At 46.8% G+C, this 25,983-nt stretch overlaps 1 protein-coding gene across 3 annotated transcripts in view; it reads right to left on the reverse strand.

Moving 5' to 3' along the window:
- Window positions 1-25,983, reverse strand: part of Tmod1 (tropomodulin 1) — a 79,586-nt gene that overhangs the window by 15,924 nt on the left and 37,679 nt on the right. For 2 of the 3 annotated variants that reach the window (XM_020158594.2, XM_074051404.1), the window contains 5 exons: window positions 17,898-18,017; window positions 9,521-9,610; window positions 8,526-8,656; window positions 6,857-6,964; window positions 4,386-4,529 (listed from right to left, as the gene is read on the reverse strand). In XM_020158594.2, coding sequence (XP_020014183.1) covers window positions 4,386-4,529; window positions 6,857-6,964; window positions 8,526-8,656; window positions 9,521-9,610; window positions 17,898-18,017 — 593 coding nt within the window. Of the gene's footprint in view, window positions 1-4,385; window positions 4,530-6,856; window positions 6,965-8,525; window positions 8,657-9,520; window positions 9,611-13,662; window positions 13,806-17,897; window positions 18,018-25,983 lie in introns of those variants that run through there. The other variant, XM_074051405.1, reaches the window with a different exon arrangement.

The following is a 25,983-nucleotide window of genomic DNA, read 5'->3' on the forward strand; positions in this document are numbered from 1 at the left end:
TAAAAGACATCTAAGGCTTTCTTCTTTCTCTGCTTTGGATGGTTTGCTTTGGGAGAAGTTAGCCAGCCAAACTGCCTATGGATTCCTGGCTCTCAGAAATTGAGCTACTTCATGTTTATTGTTGTTTTAAGCCAGGGCTCTGGGGCTATATTGCTAAATTTTGGGATAATTTGTTACACAGCTATAGATAATGGATACACTCAGAGACAATGTTTAGTTAAAAAAAAAAAAAAGCCAGCCAAAATCATCCCATCTGGAAAAATAAGAAAATACAATCCTCTTCCTTCAGCTTCTCTTCAAAATATTAAACACAACCTCACTATCAAATACGGGAAGGGAAAGTGGGAAATCTGGCTGAGGTCCCCCAGACACTACACAGATCTTCACTGGAGAGAGGTGGTCATGTTTTCAGGCCTTGTCTTAGGGGGTGGGACACTATGGGCCCTGAGGGTTCTGGGAAGGGTCTTACTGGAGGGCAGCTCTGTTGGGATATGGGACCTGGACAAACTAAGAGGGCAGCAAAGTACCATTTAAATATGTCTTGGGATAAGGGTGCCTGGCACTCTGTCTGTGGTGTCTGTTCCCTGGGGCCGACAGGATTCTCTCCTCTCCATCCACAAACACAGGCAGTGTACTGACATTCCAACCCAGCCACTGTTCTGACCTGTGACCTCAGGCAAGTCCCATCCTTTCCTTGACCCTCGGTTTCTACACCTGTAAAAGGAGGCCCAGTGAGACATTTTCTCAGTACCCTTCAGCTCCTGCCCAGGGCTCCCTTGGTCCCTTCAGTGTCATAGCAACTTCAGGAGGTAACAGCACATTGTGTGGATATAAGAAGAAGGATTGAGTAAACAAACAGCCCCAGAATCCCAGCCTGCCAGGCTCCATGTCACCCTGGGTACAGCTCCCCAAGTCCCTTTCCCTAGCCGTATAAGGAGAAAGGAGAACAGAGTCTCACTGACGTAGATTATAAGCACAAGGATTGAGGCAAAAGCTCCAGCCTCCAAAAGCCTCACTGCCTAACCAAAACTGAGGAATGAATCAAGTGCTACTCACCACCTGCACTTGGTCACATTCCCCCAACCCTTGCCCAGAGCTGGGACACAGAGAGGAGGCAGCTGGGCCCAGCCCTCCCAGGATGCACTGTGAGAGGCCTGGGACCTACTGGAGCCTTGGTTAGTGGTACCCCTCCTTGAGACGTGCCTCCACCGATTCAGCCCATTCCCTGCAGGCTCAACTGGAGAGTAGTTAGGCAGGAGCATCACACACACACATACACAGGTCCCCTCATCTAGGTGGCCATAGCCCCCACTGGCCTTGGGGGCCCCATGTCCTTTCCTCACCAATCCATTTGCATCCAGCCAGGAGGTGTTTTCTGTGCGCAGGCCACAGCTTCAGTCTACCCATACAAGGCTCTTTGCCCTCCCAAGCCCCATCTGGTTCTTCTTCAGGGGCACCAGAAGTCTGGCATGGATGGATTCCACAAGTTCCCCTGCCTTCTCTCTTCAGGTGGCTCCTGGTTTCCATTTTTCTGTCTGAGGTACTTCCCAACCCTGTGGGTTACCCAGACTCTGCCTCCTCCCAGATGCTGCCTGCTCCCTGCTCCTGACTGGGTTGCTTCTTCCAGTGGACCTCACTGGTCACTGCCTGTGACTTACAGAGCACCTGACATAGGTCACTTCCTCACCTCTCTTTCTTCTCACCCAGCATGGGGGTCCAGGAGGGTAGAGACAGAGCCTTACTCATACGCAGAGCCCAGCACAGTGGTGGGGAAGGGACAGATGAGAAAAGCCAGTATAGGCCCACATGAAACCACAATTGTCTCAAGAACCCAGCCAGGTGCTGTACATGGATTTTAGAGTCACATAGACCTGGGTTTGAGTCTGTCTGTGTCACTTATTAACTGTGTGACCTTGGGCAGGTGGAATAGACCATCTGGCAGTTTTACCACTTCTAGGGTTGTTGGGAGCATTACATGAAAAAACGGACATAAAGCACCCAGTGTTGTTAGTAGCTCCCAGCACTGGCTTAATAATGGATCCTTAGGATAATATGTGAACCTAGATCACCTGCAGAGTCATCCCAAGTCACCAACTACAGTTCCCCCCTGTTATATCCTTACGAGTAACAATTCTTACTATCCTCATTTTACATGTGGGGAAACTGAGGCTCAGGGAAGTAAATGTGCTTGCTCCATGGTGTCCAGCACTGGCTCTGTGTTGGACTCAGGTAAGACAGCAGTGACAGGCAAGGGGATCGGCTCACTGTCAGCTCCCCTCTCAAGGACTAGGCCACCATTCTGTCCTGGGAGTCAGGTTTCAGCTGCCTCGGGGGAGACACTGACTTCTGCACAGCCAGGCTGGCAGTTGCATGCATAGCCAAGCCCAGGGCCTGGCCAGGGGCTGCTGCCAAGTATGCTGCATGCCTTTGTTCCATCTACTGCAAGACAGCGGAGTCAGCAATGGCCAAGGGAGGGTGCAGAAAGGGTCAGGGTGGGGAGGGGCTGGGAATGGGCAATGCAGCAGCGAGGCCACTGGCTTGTGAGAGAGGCAAGGAGTCCAATGTAGTGAGTTCACGTGACAGAGATGCTGCTGGCTCATATGGCCTCTTCCTATGCATTAGAGAAAGTACCCTCTCTGAGGCACACAGCTGGGAGAGTGGATTGTGGGCTGCATTTTGCTCTGTCACCTCATTGTGCAGTAAGCACTATGCACAACCATTCAGGCAAAAAAGCACTCATGCAGGCTAGATCCTGGGCTAGGCACTGTGATGTGGAGAAGACTCAGACACAGCACCAGCTTCAGAGAGGCTCACGGGGAAGCCAAAGTGCTGGGGACCAGAGGAGGGAGCATCTAGCTCTCTCTTCCTAGGCAGAAGGGCTTGGAGGAGATATGAAGCTGACAGGAGAGAACAGTAGGTCCACTGGCTCTCAAAGTAGTACAAAAGCCTGATATGTAACGCTTGCCAATCCCCATAATGTCAACACCCCTGTCTATCAGGGCAAACTCAAGGTACCAGTATGCCACATGCCATCACTGGTATGTGATGGAGCTGGGCAGAGATGTGCACTTAGCCCTTTAAACTACTCCCAATTGCTCCAGAGCACCCTAGGTGGAGGAGAGGCTCCATTGCTCCCTACAGAAAAGGGGGTTTCTCTAGCGGGGGAAGAGGGCAGGGTGGGGAGGACCTGGGGGCCAGGAAGAGTGGGAGCAAGTCAGGAAGAAAGACCATGACTAGGAAGAGGTGGCCAAGGTCTTCTAGAGGCTAGTGATGGTTTAGTCTTTAACCTGAGCAGGAGTCACCTGCCTGCTGTGATTTGTTACACTGTATGTTTATGTTCTATGCACTTTTCTGTCTGTTTGCCATATTTTACGATGAGGAAATTTCAAAGTACTGATAATCCCATTTGGGTATAACCACTGTGTATTATTTTGTAATATTTCTTTCCAATCTTTTTTCCTTTGCATACATTTATACAACCATTCAGCTAAAATTTTATGTAGGGAACAAACCCCAAGTTCCCTATCCATAAAGAAGCATTTTCACATTGGAGGCAATGTGTGGTACTGGAAGGAGTGTGGACTTTGGAGTTAGAGAGCCCTGGATTCAAATCCTGATTCCTAAGAGCTGCCTCTGTGACCCTGAGAAGGTTGCCTGTTTTTAACCTCTCTGGGCTGTTTTCCCTTCTGCAAACTGAGACAGTAGCATCCTGTAGGGTTGTTATGGAGACCAGAGATGATGGATTCAAGGTGTGTAGTATAGAGCCTGCTCCACAGCAGACCCTCATATAACATACAAGCTACTGTTGCACTCAGCTCTTGTTATTATCATCCCCTTAGAAAGTCAGTACTGCCAAAGATAAGTGACTGAAAAAGTAACTCCATGAAAATTAAGTTTGCAACCTAGAATTTGCCCAGAGGGGACCTCAAGGGGAAGGAGACTCAAAACCCCATAGGGTAGGGTAAGTGAGGAAAGTGGCGCTATCTGGATGGGTGAAGAAGGGCTCCAGTAGTTCAGGAGATCTGTAAACTAGATGTTCTGGGGCAGCAGACAGCAGTCAAGCCAATAGGACTTGAAAAGAGAGCTCATTTGTCCTAGGTCTAAGAAAGGAGATTCTCAAAGCCCAACGGTGAAAGGGTGGTGATGATAAGGAGAGCTCCCTGTCACTAGGGGAACACAACCAGAAGTGGGCAGAGCACCTGGCAGGAATGAAGAAGGAAGGTAGCATGGTGGAGGGTGTGGGCAGGATGAATTTGGAGGTCCCTCACAGCCTGGCTCTGGAGCTTCTACAGTGAGCGCCATCTACTCCGCCCAGCAGCATTCAGGCAAGTGTAGGACTGTGAGTGATACTAGTAAGGGACACGAGGAGACCTTGCCCATCTTACCTGGTTATCGATTTTCAGTTCCACCAGAGAAGTGTTGTGTGGAAGAGCTTCCACCAGACGCAGGATCCCAGCTCCGGAAATGAAGTTGGACTCCACGTTCAGTGTCTTCAATACCTTGTTCACCTTGAGCATTTCAGCAAGGGCCTTGACCACAGAAGAAAAACAGGGACATCTGTGAGTCACCCGATGCAAGGCAGGAGCCCCTCGTGGGTGGATTCACAAATAAGGGGAAACAGGCAATTGGGTCTCCAAAACCTTTCCAAGCATGGTTCAACCTGCCATGGTTCCTGAAGACCCCTGCTGGAGAATTTCTATACTCCCTTGCTAGCACCCACAGCCTCCACAACCTGCTTTTCTTCCCCTGCCCAGTGTCAGTCCTCACTGCTCCTGTCAAGGGGTGACTCACCGTTCCCTGCACATGCTCAGTGCTGCCCCACCCCTTGACCTTTGCCCACTCCACCCCTGCCCCACTTCACTCTGCCAAACCCTGCCAGTCCTTCAAGGCTATTCTCAATGTCTCTTTCTCTAGGAGCTTTTGCTGACATCACAGTGAGCTGTGGTCTGCCCTCCTGAACGTCACAGAATTTATCCTAGGGTTCCCTGATGGAACTTGAGTTCCTCACTTCAAGGTTGTTTTTACTAACCTTGCCACAAGGCTATTACCCTGAGTATGTTGAAAATGCACCTTCACAACCCCATTGCCCACCCAGTGTCCCCACCAGCCCATGTGTGCTCAGTATATCTCTTCTATTGTCGCCATTTTCTTCTCTAGCACCAGAAAGCAGAGTGGGAAAACCACCTCGCTAGGCAAGTGACCAGGGCCAACTAGAGGAGAACAGCTCAGGTGGCCCTCAGCACGTTCAGAGGGCCGCAGCCAGGGAGGTGTAGATGACAACAGAGCCTCTGAAGGAAATGAGGTAATTAGCAGTTGGTGGAAACGATGTGTCATGGAGAAAGGAGACACCAGCAGCTGAGAGGCCAGGGACGCCACGATCAGTGGGCCTGGCTGTCTGAAGTGATGCCAGGAATGGCTGTTCTACGGTGTTGTCCCTGCTCATTAAAACCCTGGGAGAGGCTCAGCTCCCAGGAAGCCTTGCGTGTTGATCCTCATTCCCCCCAGTCAACCCCACTCCAGTGTGTCCTGAGACAGTGTGTCAGCTTTCCCTGAGACCTGTCTTCTGAGCTGGATGGTTCCTCTGAGGGGCCCTGCCTGTGTCCTCTCTGTGCCTCCATAGCCCTGCCTGCCTGCCAGGAGAGGCCTGGCCTGGCCACCAATGTATTTAGTAAGCAGAGGGCAGTTGTCCCAGGCTACTGGGCTGCACCTGTTGGAGAATAAGCAGGTCCTGGAGGTCCTGTCATGCCACGTGTTAACTCCTTGTGTGCTGGATCACTGTGGCAAGAGATGAGCCAGGGCAGGCACTGGGGGGTACTTCCAGGGCTCTGGCAGCCTAGTGTAGGGACTGGCTCAGAAGCATTTGCACGGGACAATGGATTACACAGGTATGAACATGCTGACACCAGCTGTCAGTCTGGCACAGAGTACGTGGCCCAAAAACACTTGTGGCATTGAGCTGAGTGCCAGTATGGATGTGCCTGGTTTCTCATCCATGACCTAGTAGTGTAGGGGAATGTGGCTCTGCCAGCTGTATTGCCATAGATGAACTCAGGATCCACTGAGGTCCTCAATCCAGAGTTTCCCCACTGGCAGCCATGGGAGACCAAGCTACTTCTAACATCTCAAAAATACTGAAGAAAATAGTCCTATTTTAAAAATCAGAAAATAAGTGGTTGCTACTTAATAGTTAGTACCATTCCAGGGAAGCTGATTCCTGTCCTTTTCCCTACTACTAGTGGAATAGTGCTATTATCCATCAGTTTTTCCACGGCCAAATGAATGAGTGTGTTCCTAAGCCTGGAAACTGAGACTGTTTGCCACAGATAGGATTCTCAGAAACCAGTTCAATGCTAGGCACACAAAGACTCGATAAATGTATGCCAAATTATTTTTTACATTAATGGTTCCTTTACAATAAGCCTAATTTAATTTGATTAGTGATACCTTTTAAGACATGGATAACAGTAAATAAAATTGGTCATTGGAACATAGTGATTTTGGAGATGGAGAAACTGAGGCTTAGGGAGGAGAGCCTTGTTCAAATGTTATGTGCTGAGTGTTATATGGGTTATATGATGGCATCATTTGATCCCAGGTCTGCACTTGCCTGCTGTGTGGCCCCTCCGAACGCTAGTTCTCCATGTACGAAGTGCATATGAGCAGGATGCTCTGAGGACTAGCTGGGATGATGATGGTACTGTTCACATCCCCTCCTGGCTCCTAGCCCTGTCCCTTCACCACAGCACATGGGACTTCAGTAGTGGAATACATCCAGTCCTGAGGCTACAAGCAGAGCTCTTCTGTTTCTAGCTCCCGTTCCCCCACCGTCAACACGTCAGAGCAGAGGAGTACGTACAAATGCCACAGGGTCATTGCTTCGGGTCCCAACGATGCTGAACTTTTTCACATAGGAGTTTTCTTTCAGGGCTTCTGCATATGCCTTGAGGGTGGGTATGGGAATATTCTGCAGAGAGAAAGGAGACACAGTGACCAGCAGCCCAGGACAGGTGGTGCAAGCATGGGACAGTATCTCTCTCATATTATACAGACTGGCTCTTTGCCAAGTCCCAGCAAATCTCTAGACAAAAGGCTGAATGTGCTTTGTTCATGTTCCTTGGGGAGGACTTTCTGGTACACAAATCTGTGCATGTGGAGGCCGGTAAAAATCAAGGTGTGCAATGAGGAAGAGCATTGCACAAAGGGCTCGTGTGACTGGCAGTGTGTCTGGCTCACTCACTGTGTGACTCTCTCCCTCTCTGGGTCTGTTTCTAGAAAACATTATTGAGGGTTTGCACTTGACCCTCTCTAAGAGACATCTCCCCAGAGGGTGTCAGCACTGGCTACACCAGCAGTGGCTCTTGGACAATTTGCCAGTGCTGATGCTCAGGCTTGCCCCAGACCATCACAATCAGAATCTTGGGTAAAAACCATCGATCTGGTTCAGTTGCCTCATGGAGTTTGCAAACAGGCTGCGAGGAATTCAAGTCCTCAGCTGAGGCCTCATGGTAAGGTCCTGTCATTTACGCCTTTCTGAGGTGGCATTCATGGCCACAGTACACAATTCTGAATTGTGCCAGCATCTCCCTTGGGCACAGGGCAGATAACTGAGGCACTGAGTGAGAGCCTGGCTGTGTTTCTGCCCAGCTCTCATTTCAGGGTGTCACTTAAGCTCCCGTGGGAGCTGAGTGGGGGGAGCCAGGTGGAGGAGAACACTGGGTTACAGGTTTCCAATCTGATTGTGTTCTGGGCTGGCAGCTGCTAAAAAGAAAGTGGAGAAGAAAGGAAAGGGGAGCAGGAATGAGGGGCTAGCTACTTGTCTTACCACCCCCTCCCGCCCACAGAACTAATCCCATGGCCTTGGGGCTGAGCAAGTGGGTAGGCAGCTGTGCCTGCTTCTGAATTCCTCCTACAGCCTGTCCAGGGTGGGACTGCCTGTCCGCCTGTCCCTCCTCTGCCCTGGTGGATATATAGGGAAATGCCCACACAGATATGGGCAGACAGCTCCAGTATTCTTTCTTTGGGTTCTTGGGCCAATAGCTCCCTTGCATGGCCATAAAATGAGGTTGACTTTGAACACGATGATCCAGTAGGAGCAGTGATGGCTCAGGGATGGGGCCTGACTGGGGTTTAGTGACCCCACAAGCTTGGTGGGCACTGGACTTTTCCAGCCATGAGATCCCATGCTGCAGTGTGTGTCTGAGTCATGATTTTATCTCAGAGAATCTCTGTGTTTTGAATAACATGGCAGGTTTCCAGACTGAAGCAGGACTGGCCTGTGGTGAACATCTGGCCCTGACATTGCCCTCCAAAAGAAAGCAGGACTGTGGGATGAGCTTGTTTACCCTGTCCACCCTCCTTAAGTGTTCCCATCTGTAAAGATTTGCCTCTATTCCTGATTCAAAAACACTCAGAGTCCAAACAGGACTCTGTCACTCTGCACAGCCCAGATTGTTGGCATCTGAGTGACATGGACATGTCCCTCCCACCCACCCACATACAGGTGAAGTAAAATAAATGGACTTTACCCGGATATTATTGAGGTTAACTTCTTCAAGTGCTGGGTCATTGTTCTTTATCCGCTCTAGCGTTTCCTCTACATCTGTTGAGTTTGGTTCTTCATCAGGCACAGGCTTGTATTGTGTAGGTTTAATCACACCTAGGGCGATCGACAAAAGGGAGTGACTCACAGAAATATGGGAATCACTTAATTCCCAACACAAAGATACCCTGAAAGGAAGTATTGGCAGGGTTCAGGGCCTGGGAAGGCTGTGCATTACAGGGGCTAGCAGGGATGGCCAGGAACCCGAAGAAGCTTAGAAACTGAGCCAGGAGCTGGGGGCTCTTCTTGGATGCTGCCTTTGCCTCCCTGCAAGAACTGGATGAATTACTTAAAAGTTTCGGAACCTCGAGCGCTCACTTGTAGAGTAGGGATAGTCATTTTTCCTGTGCTTATTAGCTCAATGGATTCTTGTGAGGATAAGAGGTGGCCTGGGTGGGCAAGAAATGTAGTCATCTTCCAACGGGGAGGATAATTACTCTTTCGGCACTCTCATTTCTCTTTGAGGCCGAAACAACAGCTTGGAACAGTGTAGTAGAGTAATTAAGATAATGTAATAAGTGGCCCAGGAAAGGAAAAAGGGACTCATGGAATAGAGGGCAGAAACTGATGATAAAGATGGAGACCCACACCAATGGTGAAAGGATGGGCATGGAGACAACTGGATATCCATTAAAGAAATGAAATTTAATCTCATCCCATAGCACACACAAGCATGAACTCTAGGTGAATTAAGAAGTTAAACTAAGAAATAAACCTCTAAAATCTTTAGAAGAAAATACCATATTGGGATGAAGAGACCTTTGTGAACAAGACATTAAAAGATGGAACACTCTGGGCTACATGAAATTTTAGAACTTCTGCAGCAAGCCAGAGCATGGGAGCAGAGGGAGCAAGACACAGGAGGAGGCAGCCTCGGGGCGGGGTAAGGGGGATGCCAGGTGGTCTGTGGCATGTACTCACTGTTGAGTCCCTCCTTGTTCACGATGGAGCTGCTGCCCAAGGCCTGGTAGTACTGCTGATTGCTCATGAGTGTGTGCATGCCCAAGATAGCTGCAGGACAAATGAAGGGCCGTGACTGTCTCAGAGGTAGAGATGCTGCCTGGGGACCCGCCGTCCACACCCCAGCCATTTTGCTCACAGAAATGACAAAAAGCACTTGCATGAAAATGTAGCTGATATTATTTTTACTCTTACCTCTGTTTACAAACTCTCAGACCTCACACGGGCCTCAGATTCTCAGGTCTCTCTTAGGTCCTACTGGCACATCCCACCCAACTTGGCCCAGCAGAAGGAATCTTTCTAGCCAGGGCCTCTTTCTACTTCCTACCATCCTCCATCCTGCTTTCCCTCAGGGTAACACCTCTGTCACATGACCCTTTCCCAAGCCCATTCCCTCCCCTCCCCCAAACTCTCAAGGTGTCTCCTCATCCCTTCATTGAGGTCCTATCATTTCTTGGCTATACTGATAATCCTAGACTTGTAACAAGGCTTTCTGACTTTATGTTGGCATAAAAATGACATGCATTCAGTAGGACCAGTACTCTGATTTTTTTCTGTTGGGTTTTTTTTGGGGGGTACTAGAGTTTGAATTCAGAACCTCACATTTACCAGGTCCCCAGCCCTTTTTGTTTTAGATGTTTCTCAAATAAGGGTCTCATGTTTATGCCTGGGGTTAGCCTGGACTGTGATCCTCCTATTTATGCTTCTCACCTAGCTGAGATGACAGGTGTGCCATATCCAGCTTTATTATTTGAGATGGGGTCTCTTGAACCTTTTGCCTGAGCTGGCCTCAAACTGTGATCTTCCCCATCTCTGCCTCCCAAGCAGTCAGGATTACAGGTGTGAGCCACTGTGCCCCACAGTATTTCAATTTTTGAATTTTGATCTTTTTCCAGGCTAGTGATAGGATGCTCTCTTGAGATGCTGGGGTGGGGGGCAGTGAGCCCCAGCTGCCAGACAGCCCCACAATCGTGAGGGGAAATAATCTGTGTTGCTAAACTGTGGTGTGGGGAAGGCCAGGGTATTAAATGCATTTCCAGCTTCTGATATTTTCAACTTACGATGGTGTTATTAGAACATCACTCCATTACAAGTGCAGGAATATCCGTATTATCACAACTATGTAGTGTGCAGCATGCCGACCTTGGTCTTTTCCTAATATCTACATCCCAACATTCAGCACAACACAGAAAGATCTTTCTGGAAATGCCAATACAACCTCATCGTTTCCATGCCATTCTTTCATCCATTCATCTGTTCAGCATTTACTGAGTGTCATCATTTACTGAGTACCAGCTCTATGGGAACACAGGAGAACAAGAATGGCAGGGTCTCTGCCCACATAGCTGACAGTCTAGGGGTTGGGAAAAGGGGCACTAAAGCAAGTGCCCATGTCGTTAGGAACACAGGGTATGACAAGTGTTGGAAAGAAAAGTTCAGTGTGTTCTGGAAGAATATAAAGGAGGGACTTGGGAAGGGAGGGATGACTAAGTGTTGGTCAAGTCAAAAGAACAGAGATAGAATGTTCCAGGCAGAGTGGATAGTGCAAGCCAATGAGGTTGGAAGTTGGGGGAGGCGGGGAAGAGAGGTGAGATGAAGTTAGATTCGTGGCGGTAATAATAGCAGGGTAGCAATAACACCCCCACTCCCTGAGCTCATGCTAGGGCCAGGGAAGATGCTTTGGATCAGTGATTTTCCATTTAGTTGCCCATTGTAGTCACTTGGAAATCTTTTGAAACTCTTGATGCCGAGGCCTGCAACAGACCAATTAAAGCCTCTGGGGGTGAGGCCCAGGCATCTGCGTTTTTAAAAGCTCCTCAACCATTTCAATGGCAGCCAAGGTTGAGAACCATCACCTGACAGAACTTTCCTTAATGTGCACAATCACCCTCCAGAGCAGACTGCATCACACGGGCAAGGTCGGGCCCTATGGCTGCTGGGTTAAGATGAGGAGTTTGCATGTCTTTTCTTGATAATGGCCTGGGAAGTCACTGAAAGCTTGCTCAGGGAGTTACGTGGTCTGGCCTGAGTGCTGGTTATGTGTGGAGAACTCACCATGGAGGGAGAGGTGGCTATGCATTCGGGAACTGGGAGGCTGTGCAGCTGTCCAGATGGAAGCATGGTGGCTTGAGAGAGCCAAGTGTAAACCCCAGAGCCTGGCTCCTTGGCCCTCTCTGGGCTGGTCCTGCCTCAATAGCCTTGTCTTTTCACCCACACTCCTTCTGTTCCAGGGACACAAACTGTCCCTGCTCAGTAAATTCTCCTGCTTGTGCCAGTGCTGTCCCTTCTGCTGGTGATTATCCATACCCAGGGGAATTGGGATTTCATACAGACAATGAATAACCTCTTAGTATGTCCCGATCAGTTCAGAATATACTTATATTAAAACATTCACTGTTTATCTAAAATTCCAATTCAAACAGACATCTATATTTTAATCTAACCACTATGTCTCTCTCCCTTGCTCAAGACTCCTCCGGGGAGTCTTCCTGGATCCCTTCCTCTCCCTCTCTAGTTCTCCCACAGTGCCTGGTATCCTATTATACCACAGAGTACCGCTGGACAAAGACGGAATTAAATACATGTATGCTTTCTTTGTAGGACTGTGGGCTTCCAGAGGTCAGTGAAAAATATTATTTCTCTCTTTTGAACCTCTCCCAGAATACACCGTGTATTTGCTAAATATTTAGTGATGATTTTTTTTAAATCCCCTTAACCACTGCATAATTTTATGGTTTGTAGTTAGAGACACAAAATGAGTATTTCTTAATGAAGAATTAGAAGATACAAGTTCTAGTCCTGACTGTGACCTTGGGCAAGTTCCCTTCTCCAGGGTGCCAGCCTCCTTGCTCCAACCAGGAAAACATAAGACCAGTGGTTCTTGATCATGGCCAAGCCTGAGAGATTTTTAAAAAAATTTCCTTGGGTGAAGTTTCCTAGTGGTGGTAGGGTTTAAAACAGGGTTTTACTCTACAGACCAGGATGGCCTTGAACTCACAGATCTCCTGTCTCAGTCTCCAAATGCTGGATATAGGCAGGCACTTTCACGCCTGGCTCCCTGGGTGATTTTGATGCTTGGTGGAAGTCGAGAAGCACAAGATGAGATATCTCTCAGCGCCGTCTGCTCCTCACAGCCTAAGTTTTCTCTGCTAAAATTACACTTGCCTGGTCATCACTCAGGAGAGCTGGTAGGGAGAGAAGCATCTGCAGCTTTTTGAGCTCTCAGGGTTTTAATTTAGCTGTGTCTACGTGGGCAGCAGACACAGAGACCTGCAGCAGTGGCAGGTGAGTCAGATCACTGCAAGTCACCTTCTGGAGCTGGTGCTCCCAGTTCCCACACGTGTGCCCCAGCTCATGGTGGTTCTGGGCTGCCACTGGGATCTCAGGTTTGGAAAAGTTGCTGGGATCGTATGAAAGATGTAACCTCGTATTTGCTTCCTGGTCTTGCTTAGAGAATATAGGGAGGTAGAAAACGGAAAACACACTTGATGTGTGGTGTCCTGTGATATCTAGAGAGGAGTGCAGAGGTATCACAGTTACAAGAGGGACCAGAAGCAAGGAGCCTGGGGTTTCAGTCTGGGCCTTGGCAATATTTTTCTGGGTGACCATGTACAGGCCACTTCCCATTTGGGGGCTTCGGCTTTCTCTGTTGCAAAATAGAGTGTGTTTAAATGCTGAACTCTCCCCTTCCCATGGGACTCTACAGTCACACAGCAATTTCTCATGTTTTTATCCTGTCAATGTTTTACAATAAGCATCCAGGGCAGGCACTGTCAACCCCCAATTTTCTAGGGAAATGGTTTGCCAAAACTGCTCAGCAAGGACTCCACTGGTTTCTAAGTTAGTATTCTGTCCACTGGGTCACTCACTAGGAGTTCTAGAGATCCAAAACTTCCTGTCAACTTGGGAATTCTAAGGACCAATGACATATATTCTGGGAGATCGTATATGTCAATAGCAGGCCTAGGAAGGAATAGAACCATTTGGAAAGAAGGAAGGAAGGAAGGAAGGAAGGAAGGAAGGAAGGAAGGAAGGAAGGAAGGAAGGAAGGAAAGGGTCTAGTTAAACTGCCTTCAGGCACATAGTTCTGAAACTAGCCTTACCTTTCAGAGCCCTAGGCAGGAAATCACAGCTTTCTGCCTCATTTGGATTCGTGCGCTCCTTGTCATCAGGACTGAGCAATGGAAGAAAATGGGTATGGATGTTGCTTGCTGCTTCCTTCTTTGTAGATACTGGCAAGGCTGAATTTAGCACTGATTGATTTCTTTTCTTAAAAAAAAGTCTAGATCCTCCTCAAAACTCAAAAAGGACTATTTTTGAACTCTGAAAAAGAACATTGAGTTCTGCTTCCTCTCTGTCTTGGCAGGGCTCGCTCCGTTTGTAATTCCACTCTGGATGCAGAATGATAACTGCACACATCCCCAGCTTCTCCAGCTGCTGAAGGCTTGGGCTGGCCCTGGGCAGATGGCTGCAAGGTGTGCTCCTGAGTCCCACAGCCAGGTGGGAAACTGGCTCTGGCCCAGGACTTGGGTGTCATGGAACTGTTTCTGGATAAGCCACATCTGACAGAATGGACAGGTGCCTAAGGACAGGAAAGTACCCAGAGCCAGGGGATGGCCTGCTTAGGCCTGCCTCTGTCAGCCACAGGGGCTAGGGCCAGCCATCTGCCCTAGGGGTGCCCTATTTGGAAGGGGACTCCTTCCTCCCAGTCTCTTCTTCTACTGTTCCACCAGAGGACTCCTTAAGGGCCAGCCAGGACTGCATCCCTGAGTGGGCATGGGAGGCACCGCTAATTCCAAGTGCTTGTAGATGACGCTCAGTGGTTTCTGAGCTACAATTCAAGGCTGTGTCCAGGGGCTTCATACTGGACTGAGTGCAGTGGCTCATGCCTATAATCCTAGCTACTTGGGAGGCAGAGATTGGGAGGACTGCAGTTCGAAGCCAGCCCAGTCAAAAGGTTCTCAAGACTCCACCTCAACTGATAAAAGTGGATTTGGTGGCATGCGCCTGTCATCCTAGCTAGTGGGAAGTGTAAATGGGAGAACCATGATCCAGGCAGGCCTGGGCATAAATGTGAGACCCTGTCTTAGAAATAACCAAAGCAAAAAAGAGCTGTGGGCATAGCTCAAGTGGTAGAACACCTGCCTAGCAGGAGCAAGGTCCTTAGTTCAAACCCTATGGTCCTGTGAGCTCTGCTCAGCACCCTGTGGGAACACTTTTAATATTGAAACCTACATGCTTCTGGTCTGTCCTCTTTATCATCTCCTGGGCCCCTCAAGGGTAGAGACTGGGTGTAATTCATCATAGTATACATAGGAGTTCCATATGTACATTGACTCAGCAAGTGAATGGTTGAATGAATGAATAAATGATGTACCTTCCCTGGGTCACACCTGAGTCAGTGTGGCACTCCTTTCTGCTGGTTCCTTCCATCACTAGACCTCAAGCCTGCCACACACACACACACTGCAAAGCACATGACTGAGTGGGGAGGGAGGGTGTCTCTTCCTTAGCGTGGACTAGGGCCACTGTGCCTGAATGTTCTCCCCGCCCCGCCCCAGCTGTCTCTAGCTTACCCCTGCTCATTCCCCCTTGGGTTCAGCTTCCATATCTCTTCCCTCATGTCTTCCAGCCCCACCACCTAAAACAAGTGGTCCTTACCACCCCGTTCTTTTTCTGATATGATGCTCTCATTTGTCAGTTCTCATTTGCATCATCCTTGTCTAACATTGGCTCTATAAGGACAGGAACTGGCTGTTTTCTTAGAATTCTTTTAACAGGGTCTTGTCCAGAAACTAGTACACAGTAGGTCCAAAGGCCCTGGGGGACTGGGATGATTGTGTGCCTGAGAGACCAAGTGAAAGTTAGTTTGGTGGGAACGTTCTGCCTGGGAGTGGAGCATGCAAATGAGAGGTGACCTGCAGATTCCTGTCCTCCTCTCCCTGCTTTTTTATCCTCTGAGGAGCCACCCACAAATCCTGGCTCCAATCACCTCCTTGAGAAAGGCTCTAAACCTGCATTGCCATTCTTTGGTGGGCCTACCATGCCCAGCATCTCTGGCCACAGGTTTGCCCAAAGTTCACAAGGTGTCTTTGAAATAAACCCAGGCAGGGTGGCTCTCCTTCAGTCACTCTGCTCTGGTTTCTGACAACTAAAGTCACAAAGCTTGGCATCATCTGGGTTCCTTGACGGCTGACCCAGTACTAGGCACAGCTCAACTCTTAGTATGAAATGAAGATGGTAATAGAATTTACTTTTTAGGACTGTTGTGGTCAATAAATGCAACTTGGTACTGAGAACAACTCATACAGCACCTGGGTGCTCAGCCTTCCCCAGAGGCACTGCCACCTTTTACATGGTTGATGTCAGAGGATACAGGGACAACCAGTTAACACCGGGGGAGGCTCACAGTCTCCTGCTCCTTCTGGGACATCAGAAGGGCATGGAATCATGGACAGATCATAACACATATCCCGCCAACAAAAGCAAAGAGAAAATAGTTTTGAGAACGCAGCACAGAAACAGCGCAGTGTGGCAGTTCTGTTTCTGCTCAGGATGAGGTAGGAGCCAGCAGCTCTGACAGCAGTCATTTGATAATTCCCCTGCGCTAGCGGCCTAATGAGGGGAGTGATGTCAGGCAGGGATCAGAAGAGCAAGGCCAGGATAAAAACAACTCCCTTTCGGGGTGCCAATGTGGAGAGAGGACAAGGCATTAGGCTTCCAGGCTGCACAAATGAACTGGAAGTCAGGGGGACCCTCACTGGGGAGGTGGTGCATGCTGTAGGATCTGAGATGGTTCAGATGGCTCCTGACAAAACCCATCCTTCGCTTTCAAGCAAACCAGGCTCTCTGTGTTCGGTTCCCTTTTGGGTTAATACTCATCCCACTGTGCTGCACAGTGAGAATGAAAGCCGTGTTCTCCCTGCCCTCCATCCTTCTGAGACTGCTCTTGTCCTTCCCTGCAATTTCTGCCTCTTCAGGAAAAGGCTGTCTGCACTCAGGCACAGAGTTGAAGTCACTGCCCCTCCCCCAGGTCCCACTGCAGAGGAGCCATCCCCAACCCGTTCTCTTCCTGAACAGTAGTCATGCACAGCACTGTGAAAAGCCAGGAGGGCATGATGGGACAGAGCAGCTGCTGCTCCTCTCGCCCCTGGTCTCAGTACCTCTGAGTCTTCTGGCTACAGCAGCCACCATTCTGTGTCCTTGGCTTTTGCTTCAGGTTTGCCCTTCCTGACTCTGTTTTTGCTTTGCAGCCTATCTGTGGCTGACTACCCTGTGCTAGGTTTGTTCCATTTCCACAGTTCCCCCCGCAAAGGATCCATCCTGGCCTGACCCTGGCCCTCCAGAGCCCAGGTCCCACCTATCACATGCTTTACCTGGAGTTTAGCAATGCTAACCACGCTCAGACCTCCATGCAGAGCAGAGACCCATTGCAGAATACCAGAACTTCGTGCACAACTGTCTCCACTCGGGTGGCCCACAGGCACCTCAAAACCATAGGCCTGAAATCGAATTCAGTATTTCACCTTCCACTGCTCCTCCTTCATTAAAGGGACCAACATTCACCTAGTCTCTGGGGCCATCCCTCCCAACTCCAAACTGGACCTCACTCAGTGAGGCCTGAGTAAGGTCTCAGTGGTCCCTTCATTTCTTCTCTCCTGCCACTGACCTTCAGCATCTCCCCACTCCAATAGGGTGATGGTTAGTAGCTCCCATCTGCATAAAGACTCCCACCCACTCACGGAGCCTGGGGGCACAGTACTATGGGTAGCACACAGGGTGCTGGTGCCAATCCTCAGTTGGGATGGGAGGCAGGGCTCCTGAGGCACTGGGAAGGAGAGAAAGGCAGTCACCAAGGCTTCGAATATCAGCCACTCTCAGGAGTTTTGATAGTAGTTTGTGAAGATCATAGGGAAAGACACACGATGGTGGAACGTGTGGGACAAATACAATACATGAGAGTGGCATCCTCGAAGCCCCACTTGAAGTTATAAAATCAAGTGTCATTGTTCTAAGTCCTTGGTGAACCTCCCAAATCAGGTGGCTTGGGCAGGATTTGATGCAAATGGTGGGAAAAGGGCCCACGCTGGCCCTTCCTGGGTTACATTCCCATCCTCTCTGGGCACAGGCTCATGGCAACAACAGGTGGTTCTGTAGTATAATGAGTTTGGATGGTTTTATTTTCCTCATTTTGGATTTTGATAATGGATTTTTATCTTAACATTTCCAGTGTCCTTGTTAGACAGAGGTATTCATGTTGAAATGAACCAAACAAAGCCCCTTCAGATGTGGGTAAACCCTTCAGAAGACAGGTGGAAGCTTCTGGAATCCCTCTTACCTGCAATGTCACAGAGTTCTGCATCTGAGGCATTTGCTAAGGCCTCCTCCAGCTCTGGCTCCAGTGTCACAGTTTCTAGCACAGGATCTATTGGCTTCTGCTTGGGGACCCAGATCTTTCCTGAAAACACAGGGGGTGTTTGTCAGGGTGCACAACTCCAGTGGGGCAGCCTCTGGCAATGGCTCTGGTGGATCATGGTAGAGCCCTGTGGATCCTCCAAGGGGGGAGGTCCTGTAGGCTTCTTCCTCTGGGGACCACATTCCCCAGAGAATCGGAATTAGGAATCCCAAACACAATTCCCTTCACATTTGAAAAGAATGATTCTGCAACTTGGTCAAAGTCCACTGTACTCTATTAAAAGGATTGGTCATGGCTCTAAACAACCTCTAAGTAGGAAAAAATACAAGAGGAAATATAATAAAATTGCAGGGTTTAAGATATCCTAACCGAGGGTAGTGAGATGAGAGGAAAACTTGTAAACTTCCAAAGAAAATTTAAAAATAAAATACACCCTGATTATTAAAAGACAAAAAGGGAGCAAGAAAATGTATCCTAGCCTTCTGTTTTTAAAGTGTCAGGCTCATAACCAAATGAAGGAGTAAAGAACAAGCATGAGGTCCACCACAAGAGGCTGGTGAAGAAATTATGGGGTATCTGTACCATGGAATTCCAGCAGTTATTAAAAAGGTTGATGGAGAGTGCTACTTATTAAGAAGGAAAATGCCAGAGACAAACGGTGTGCAAAAGTGAGTTTATAAAACAGAATGGCAATTTAATTTCTACTTATGAGAAATTCCACATATGTTATAGTTTGCATTTGTCTGTCAGGTGAAAAATGAGTCCCAAATTCAAGTATGAATGGTATTGGGGGTGGGGCCTTTGAGAGGTCATTCAGATTAGATGAAGTCCTGAGGGTGGGGTCCCATGATGGCATTAGTGACGGAGAAAGAGACCTGAGCTAGCCGGCTTGCTCTGTGTCACCAAGGGAGGCCCTCCAGTCTACCACGTCATAATGTAGCAAGGAGCCTCTTACCAGCTCTTAGACTTCCTGGCTTCTAGAACTGTGAGAAATCAATTTCCTTTCTCTGTAAATTATCTAGTTTGAAGTATTCAGTTACAGCAAGAGAAAAATGGACTGAGATTATGCATGTGCATGTCTATGTGGTGTGTGCATGCGTGTGTGTGTGTGTGTGTATTCATGCATCAGGAATTTGCTGAGGGCTTCTTATGTGCCAGGCACCTTTGCAGAGGGACAGCAATCAATAAGATCGTCAAGAGCTTACAGATCTTGAAAGGAGACAGATAAGAAACATGGAGACATTAGATGGGCTTGAGCATTACAAGGGAGGAGACTAGGATATGCCAGGGTATATGGTGGATGAGGTGGGCAGTGCTCCTTTGGGAAGGGCGATTGGGACAAGTTTCACTGAGATGATGATCTATGATGTGGGACCTGAGAGAACTCAGGAAATGAGCCTCTGAGATCAGGAAAAGACAAGGACACCTGCTTTTATTGCTGCTATTCCACATTGTACCAGAAGTCATAGCCAGACTAGACTATAAAGTAGTCTACATAAATAGACAAGAAAAAGATGGAATTCAAACTGAAAAAGAAGTAAAATTGTTTATGTTTGCAGATTACATAATCTTATAAAGAGAAAACTCAAAATTTCCATGTTAAAAAACCTGTTAGAACTAATAAATTCAGCAATGTTTCAGAATAAAAATCAACATACAAAAATAAGTGGTCTTTCTGTTCACCAGCAATGAAAAATCTGAAAGGGAAATAAAAAAAATACATTTAAAATAGCATCCGAAGAATAAAATACTTGGAAATAAATTTAAAAGACTTATACACTGAAAACTATAAAACATTGCTAGAAGAAATGAAAGAAGATCCAAATAAATGAAAAATTATCCTGAATTCATGGACTGGAAGACAACGTTATCGAGATGGCAATACCACCCCAAACAATCTACAGATTTGGTATAATCATTATCAAAATTCCAACAGCAGTTTTCCCATTTCTTTTTTTTTTTTTCAGAAAGGGAAAAGCCAATCCTAAATCTCATAAGGGACCCAAAAAGCAAAACAATCTTGGAAAAGAACAAACTTAGAAGATTCATACTTACTGATCTGAAAACAACAATGAAACTAAATGACGTGGTACTCGTATAAGGGTAGTAGACACAGACAATGAAAGAGAATTGAGAGTACAGAAGCAAAGCCAAACATTTATGGAAAATTGATTTTCAACGACTGAGCCAAGTGAATTCAATGGAGGAAGAATTGTCTCTTCAACAAGTAGTGCTGGCACAAGCAGAAGTTCACATGCAAAAGACCTGACTTGGACCTCTACCTCACACCATACACAAAAAGGAACTTAAGAGGGATCAATAATCTAAATGTAAGAGCTAAATTGTAACATTCTTAGAAAAAAAGAAAGGCATAAGTCTTCATGATCTTAGAATTGGCAATGGAGTCTTGATGAGTCCACAAAAGCACAGCAACAAAAGAAAAAAAATAGATCAACTGAATTTTATCAAAATGTAAAAGTTCTATGCTTCAAAGACATTATCAAGAAAATACAAAGACAACATACAGAGTGGGATAAAATATTCACAAACCATATATCTGATAAGGGTCTAGTTTTTGGAATATAAAAATAACTTGTATAACTCAACAATGAAAAGACAGCTGGGTGCTGATGGCTCATGGCAGTAATCCTAGCTACTTAGGAGGCAGAGATCAGGAGGATCATGGTTCAAAGCCAGCCTGAGCAAATAGTTCTCAAGACTATCTTGAAAAAACCCACCATGAAAAAGGGCTGGTGGGGTGATTCAAGCAGTAAGAATGTCTGCTCAGTGAGTGTGAGGTCCTGAGTTCTAAACAAAACAAAAAAACAATGAAACAATCAAAGGACAAATGACCTAAATGGGTAAAGACGGCTGGGGTGTGGCTCAAGAGGTAGACACCTGTCTAGCAAATGCAAAGTCCTGAGTTCAAAACCCCAGTACCACCAAAAAAGAAATCAGTAAAGGACTTGAGTAGACATTTCTCCAAAAAGCATATACATACAGCCAACAAACACATGAAAAAATGCCCAACGTCTCCAGTCATTAGGGAGGTGCAAATCGAACCACAGTGAGATATCACTTTATACTATGAGAATGCCTGAAAAAAAAAAAGGAAGGGTGAAAGGAGAGGGTGAATATGACCAAAGTACTAAACACACATGTATGACAATAGAATACTGAAACCCTTAAGATCGCTTTAAAAGTGGTGGGAGGAGGGATAAGAAAGAGTATTAGAGGGGGTGAATTTGATTAAATTCATTATATGCATTACATTATATGCAGGCATGGACTGCATGTCACAATTGAGACTCCTTTGTACAGCTAAAATATACTAATAAATTTTTTTAAGTGGAAATTAAGTGTTGGTAAAGACGTGGAAAACCAGAGTCTCCTATATTGCTACTGGAATGAAAAATGGTACAATCACCATGGAAAAGAAGTTGGAAGCTCCCCAAAATTAAACATAGGGTTAGCACACGATTCATCAATTCCAATCTTAGGTATATACTGCAAATTGAAAGCAGATATTCAAACAAATATTTGTGCAGGACTGTGCAATCACCAAAGCCATAAGGTGGAAATAACCAAACTGTCTATCAGTGGATGAATGAATAAACAAATTGTGGAATGTTATTCAGTCATAAAGAGAAACAAAGTACTGACACAGTATGACTGAGTGTGGAAAACATTAAGTGAAAGATGCCAGACTCACAAAGTAACATATTATATGATTTCACTTATAGGATAGAATAAGTAAATGCACAAAAACAGATGTGGTTGCCAGGGAATGGAGGAGAGGGCAGGAGGAAGAAACCCAGGAGTGGAGGTCCTGGTTTTATTTTGGAGTGATGAAAGTGTTTTGGATTTAGATAGAAGTGGTAGCCATACAATACTGTGGATGTGTTAAACGCCCCTGAATTGTTCACTTCAAAATTGTTGATTTTATGTTACATGAATTTTACTTCAATTAAAAAAAAAAAAAAAAACCTGTTCACTGGCTGTTGATGGAGAAATACCTGGTAGAGCGAAGATGGGGGCAAGGAGATGGTGACTGGGATGGTTCAATAGTCCAGGGAAGAGATGATCTGACTTGGACCAGAGTGCAGTGGTGCAGGTGGGGAGGGAGCGGGAAGTATATAGAGAAATGTCCAGAAAGTTCTTCACTAAAATGGGATTAGGCTATTCTAACAGGGGTGAGGTGGAATCTTAGTGTGGTTTTAATTTGCATTTCCTTTATTGCTAGAGATGGTGAGCATTTTTTCATGTGTTTTTTGGCCATTTGAATTTCTTCTTTTGAGAAAGTTCTGTTTAGTTCACTTGCCCATTTCTTTATTGGTTCATTAGTTTTGGGAGAATTTAGTTTTTTAAGTTCCCTATATATTCTGGTCAGTCCTTTGTCTGATGTATAGCTGGCAAATATTTTCTCCCACTCTGTGGGTGTTCTCTTCAGTTTAGAGACCATTTCTTTTGGTGAGCAGAAGCTTTTTAGTTTTATGAAGTCCCATTTATCTATGCTCTCTTAGTTGCTGTGCTGCTGGGGTTCCATTGAGAAAGTTCTTACCTATACCTACTAACTCCAGAGTATTTCCTACTCTTTCCTGTATCAACTTTAGAGTTTGTGGTCTGATATTAAGATCTTTGATCCATTTTGAGTTAATCTTGGTATAGGGTGATATACATGGATCTAATTTCAGTTTTTTGCAGACTGCTAACCAGTTTTCCCAGCAGTTTTTGTTGAAGAGGCTGTCTTTTCTCCATCGTATATTTTTAGCGCCTTTGTCAAAGACAAGTTGGTTATAGTTGTGTGGCTTCATATCTGGGTCTTCTATTCTGTTCCACTGGTCTTCATGTCTGTTTTTGTGCCAGTACCATGCTGTTTTTATTGTTATTGCTTTGCAAGATAGTTTGAAGTCAGTTAAGAACAAAATGTTATCATTCGCTGGTAAATGGATGGAATTGGAGAACATCATTCTGAGTGAGGTTAGCCTGAGCTAACCAAAAATCATATGTTCTCCCTCATATGCGGACATTAGATCAAGGGCAAACACAACAAGGGGATTGAACTTTGATCACAAGATAAAAGCGAGAGCACACAAGGGAGATATGAGGATAGGTGAGACACCTAAAAAACTAGATGGCATTTGTTGCCCTCAACGCAGAGAAACTAAAGCAGATACCTTAAAAGCAACTGAGGCCAATAGGAAAAGGGGACCAGGAACTAGAGAAAAGGTTAGATCAAAAAGAATTAACCTAGAAGGTAACACACATGCACAGGAAATCAATGTGAGTCAACTCCCTGTATAGCTATCCTTATCTCAACCAGCAAAAACCCTTGTTCCTTCCTATTATTGCTTATACTCTCTCTTCAACAAAATTAGAGATAAGGGCAAAATAGTTTCTGCCGGGTATCAAGGGAGTTGGGGGGTAGAAGGAGGGGGAGGAGTGGGTGGTAAGGGAGGGGATGGGGGCAGGGAGGAGAAATGACTCAAGCATTGTATGCACATATGAATAATAAAAAAAAATAAATAAAATAAAATAAAATGGGATTAGGGCTTATTTTCTTTCTTTTTTTTTATTGTTTTATTATTCATATGTGCATACAAGGCTTGGGTCATTTCTCCCCCTTGCCCCCACCCCCTCCCTTACCACCCACTCCACCCCTCCCTCTCACCCCCACCCCCTCAATACCCAGCAGAAACTATTTTGTAGGGCTTATTTTCAATGGAAGAAATGACTGTTTGTTGTTTAAATTGTTTACCTCTAAAAGCAAAACACATGACAAAAATCATCTGGGCAAAAATGATGCAGGGATCCAGATAAGAGGGGAAACATACAAGAAAAATAAAACCTTAAAAAGGAATTCAACTATGACAATGGCTGATGCCAGAACTAAGCTGAACCTTCATCAAGCATTCAGACCCATGGTTCATTAAATCCTGTAACAGGTGCCTCTGGTGAGGATGGTGACTGTAACTCCTTTCTTCCCTCATCTTACTAGGTGGAATGTGAATGTAATGACTGGAGCTTCAGCAGCTAGATGAACCATGAGGACAAACACACATTGCAGGGGGTGACAGAATGAAAAGCTAGAAAGAAACTTGATTTCTGACACTGAGCAATATGACTTGCTTAAGACTGTTATTTTTATTTACTTGCTTTCCCAGCATGGGCAGCCAAATCTAACTCTAATAAAAATGCCCTGCATGGAGCTATATTCCGATCTCTCCACTGCAATGGGAATGCCTCCTGTACCAGACTCCTCAGGACTTTTGCACAGGTTTATAGCTCTTACCACATCTTGCAGAGTCTTTGGGTGACGGGTGCTGATTCCCTTCAGCCCAAGGTAGTTTTAGGCCCACTGTGGGGTAAGGGCTCACTAAGAGCTGAACTGAATGGTCCTGGGTGCCTGTTAGAGCAGGGGGGGGGCTCCTGCCCCACCTCCTCTGCTTATTCAACCTGTGGGACTTCAACCACTGTCATTTAAATATTCAATGATGCTGATGAACCTTTTAGTCTTGTTGCCACATGGAAAGAGAATAAATCCTACTGTCCCCACAGGCCTGATGGTGGCTGTCTGACAACCTTAGTTTCCCCAGTTTTCAAATGTGCAAGTGGGGATGTGAGGGCGATCTGGCTGCGACATCTGTCACCCCATTGATCGCCAGGGTTGATTCGGCTGCTCTAGCTGGCTAAGCGGGTGTCCCCTTCCTCCCTCACCGCTCCCATGTGTGTCCCTCCGAAAGCTGCGCGCTTGGTCAAAGAGGACGAGCATCCCAGATAGAAGAGGACGGTTCTTCGGTCAAGGGTATACGAGTAGCTGCGCTCCCCTGCTAGAACCTCCAAACAAGCTCTCACATGTGCAAGTGGAACTATGGGAGTTGTAAGACCCCATGAAACCTACAGAAATCACTGATCACAGCACAGGTTCCTTGGGTAAAGAAAACCCTGAACTCATTCATTCATCCAACAACTCTGTTCACCCCAGCTGCAGACCAGGCCCTGTGCTGGCTGGATGCTGGAAGGTACCACATGAACAAAAGTGGTCCAAGTCCCCTCAGGGAGCATCCGGGCTAGAAAGAGAGAAAAGATGATAAAGAAAGAGATACTGTAGGATGTGAATAGCTGTGAGGGACACAGCCAGGCTCCTGAGATGGGAAATATTCAGGGATGAACAGAGGAGACTGTGGGTCCTTTCAGAGTCGACAGGGACAGCTTCCCTGAAAGGGACATCAGCACAGCTTGCGTAACGTTTGCTGCGTGCATACGAGGTCCTAAGAACTTCGCATCTATCTATCTCTTCACTTATAAGCCTCAGGGGCTGCTAGAGTTATCGCCCTCACCCACACTTTGAAGAGGAGGAAATAAACAGAGGTGATTTATTGGGCTCACTCAGCTAGTAAGTAATGGTGTCTGGGCTGCAACTGAGGCAGGTCTAGCTCCAGGCTATTTCCAAACACTATATCTCTTACAGAGGAGAAAGACACAGCCATAAGGACAGCATGAAGCTGGGCAGTGTGCCAGTATACCAGGCCTAGGACACATGCAAAGGTCCTGAGGCAGAAAAGAACCTTGAAAATTTGATTCGCAGTTTCAAACTTATTGTTCTACCCTACTTATTGCCCTGCTGCCCTTCAGGCAACAGGGGCAATGAGCAAGGATAAGCATGTACACAGAAGGGCAGGATTGTTTGGAAGGACTGGGAGGGTGGACAGAGACCACCATTCTGCTCCCCTGGGAACTTCTAGTCTTAGACTGGAGCAGAGAGGCTTGGAGGGACAGGCAAAGGAAGGGACACTATAGCTGCCAGAGAGAGAGGAACTTTGGAGAAAGAGCAGATTTAGAGTGGAGGAAGTTAGGATGGTGTCTCTTGTTCCCCATTTGTACAGGATGGTCCCTGTTTGGACCTCAGGTCCTGAATCATTATTAATAGTTTCCTCTTTCACCCCCACAAAAAGCTCTACATTGGAATGAAAGTAATCAGAACACCTTAAAAAAAGAGGACTTCCAG

Source organism: Castor canadensis, chromosome 13 (genome assembly GCF_047511655.1).
Source record: "Castor canadensis chromosome 13, mCasCan1.hap1v2, whole genome shotgun sequence".
NCBI lineage: Eukaryota > Metazoa > Chordata > Mammalia > Rodentia > Castoridae > Castor > Castor canadensis.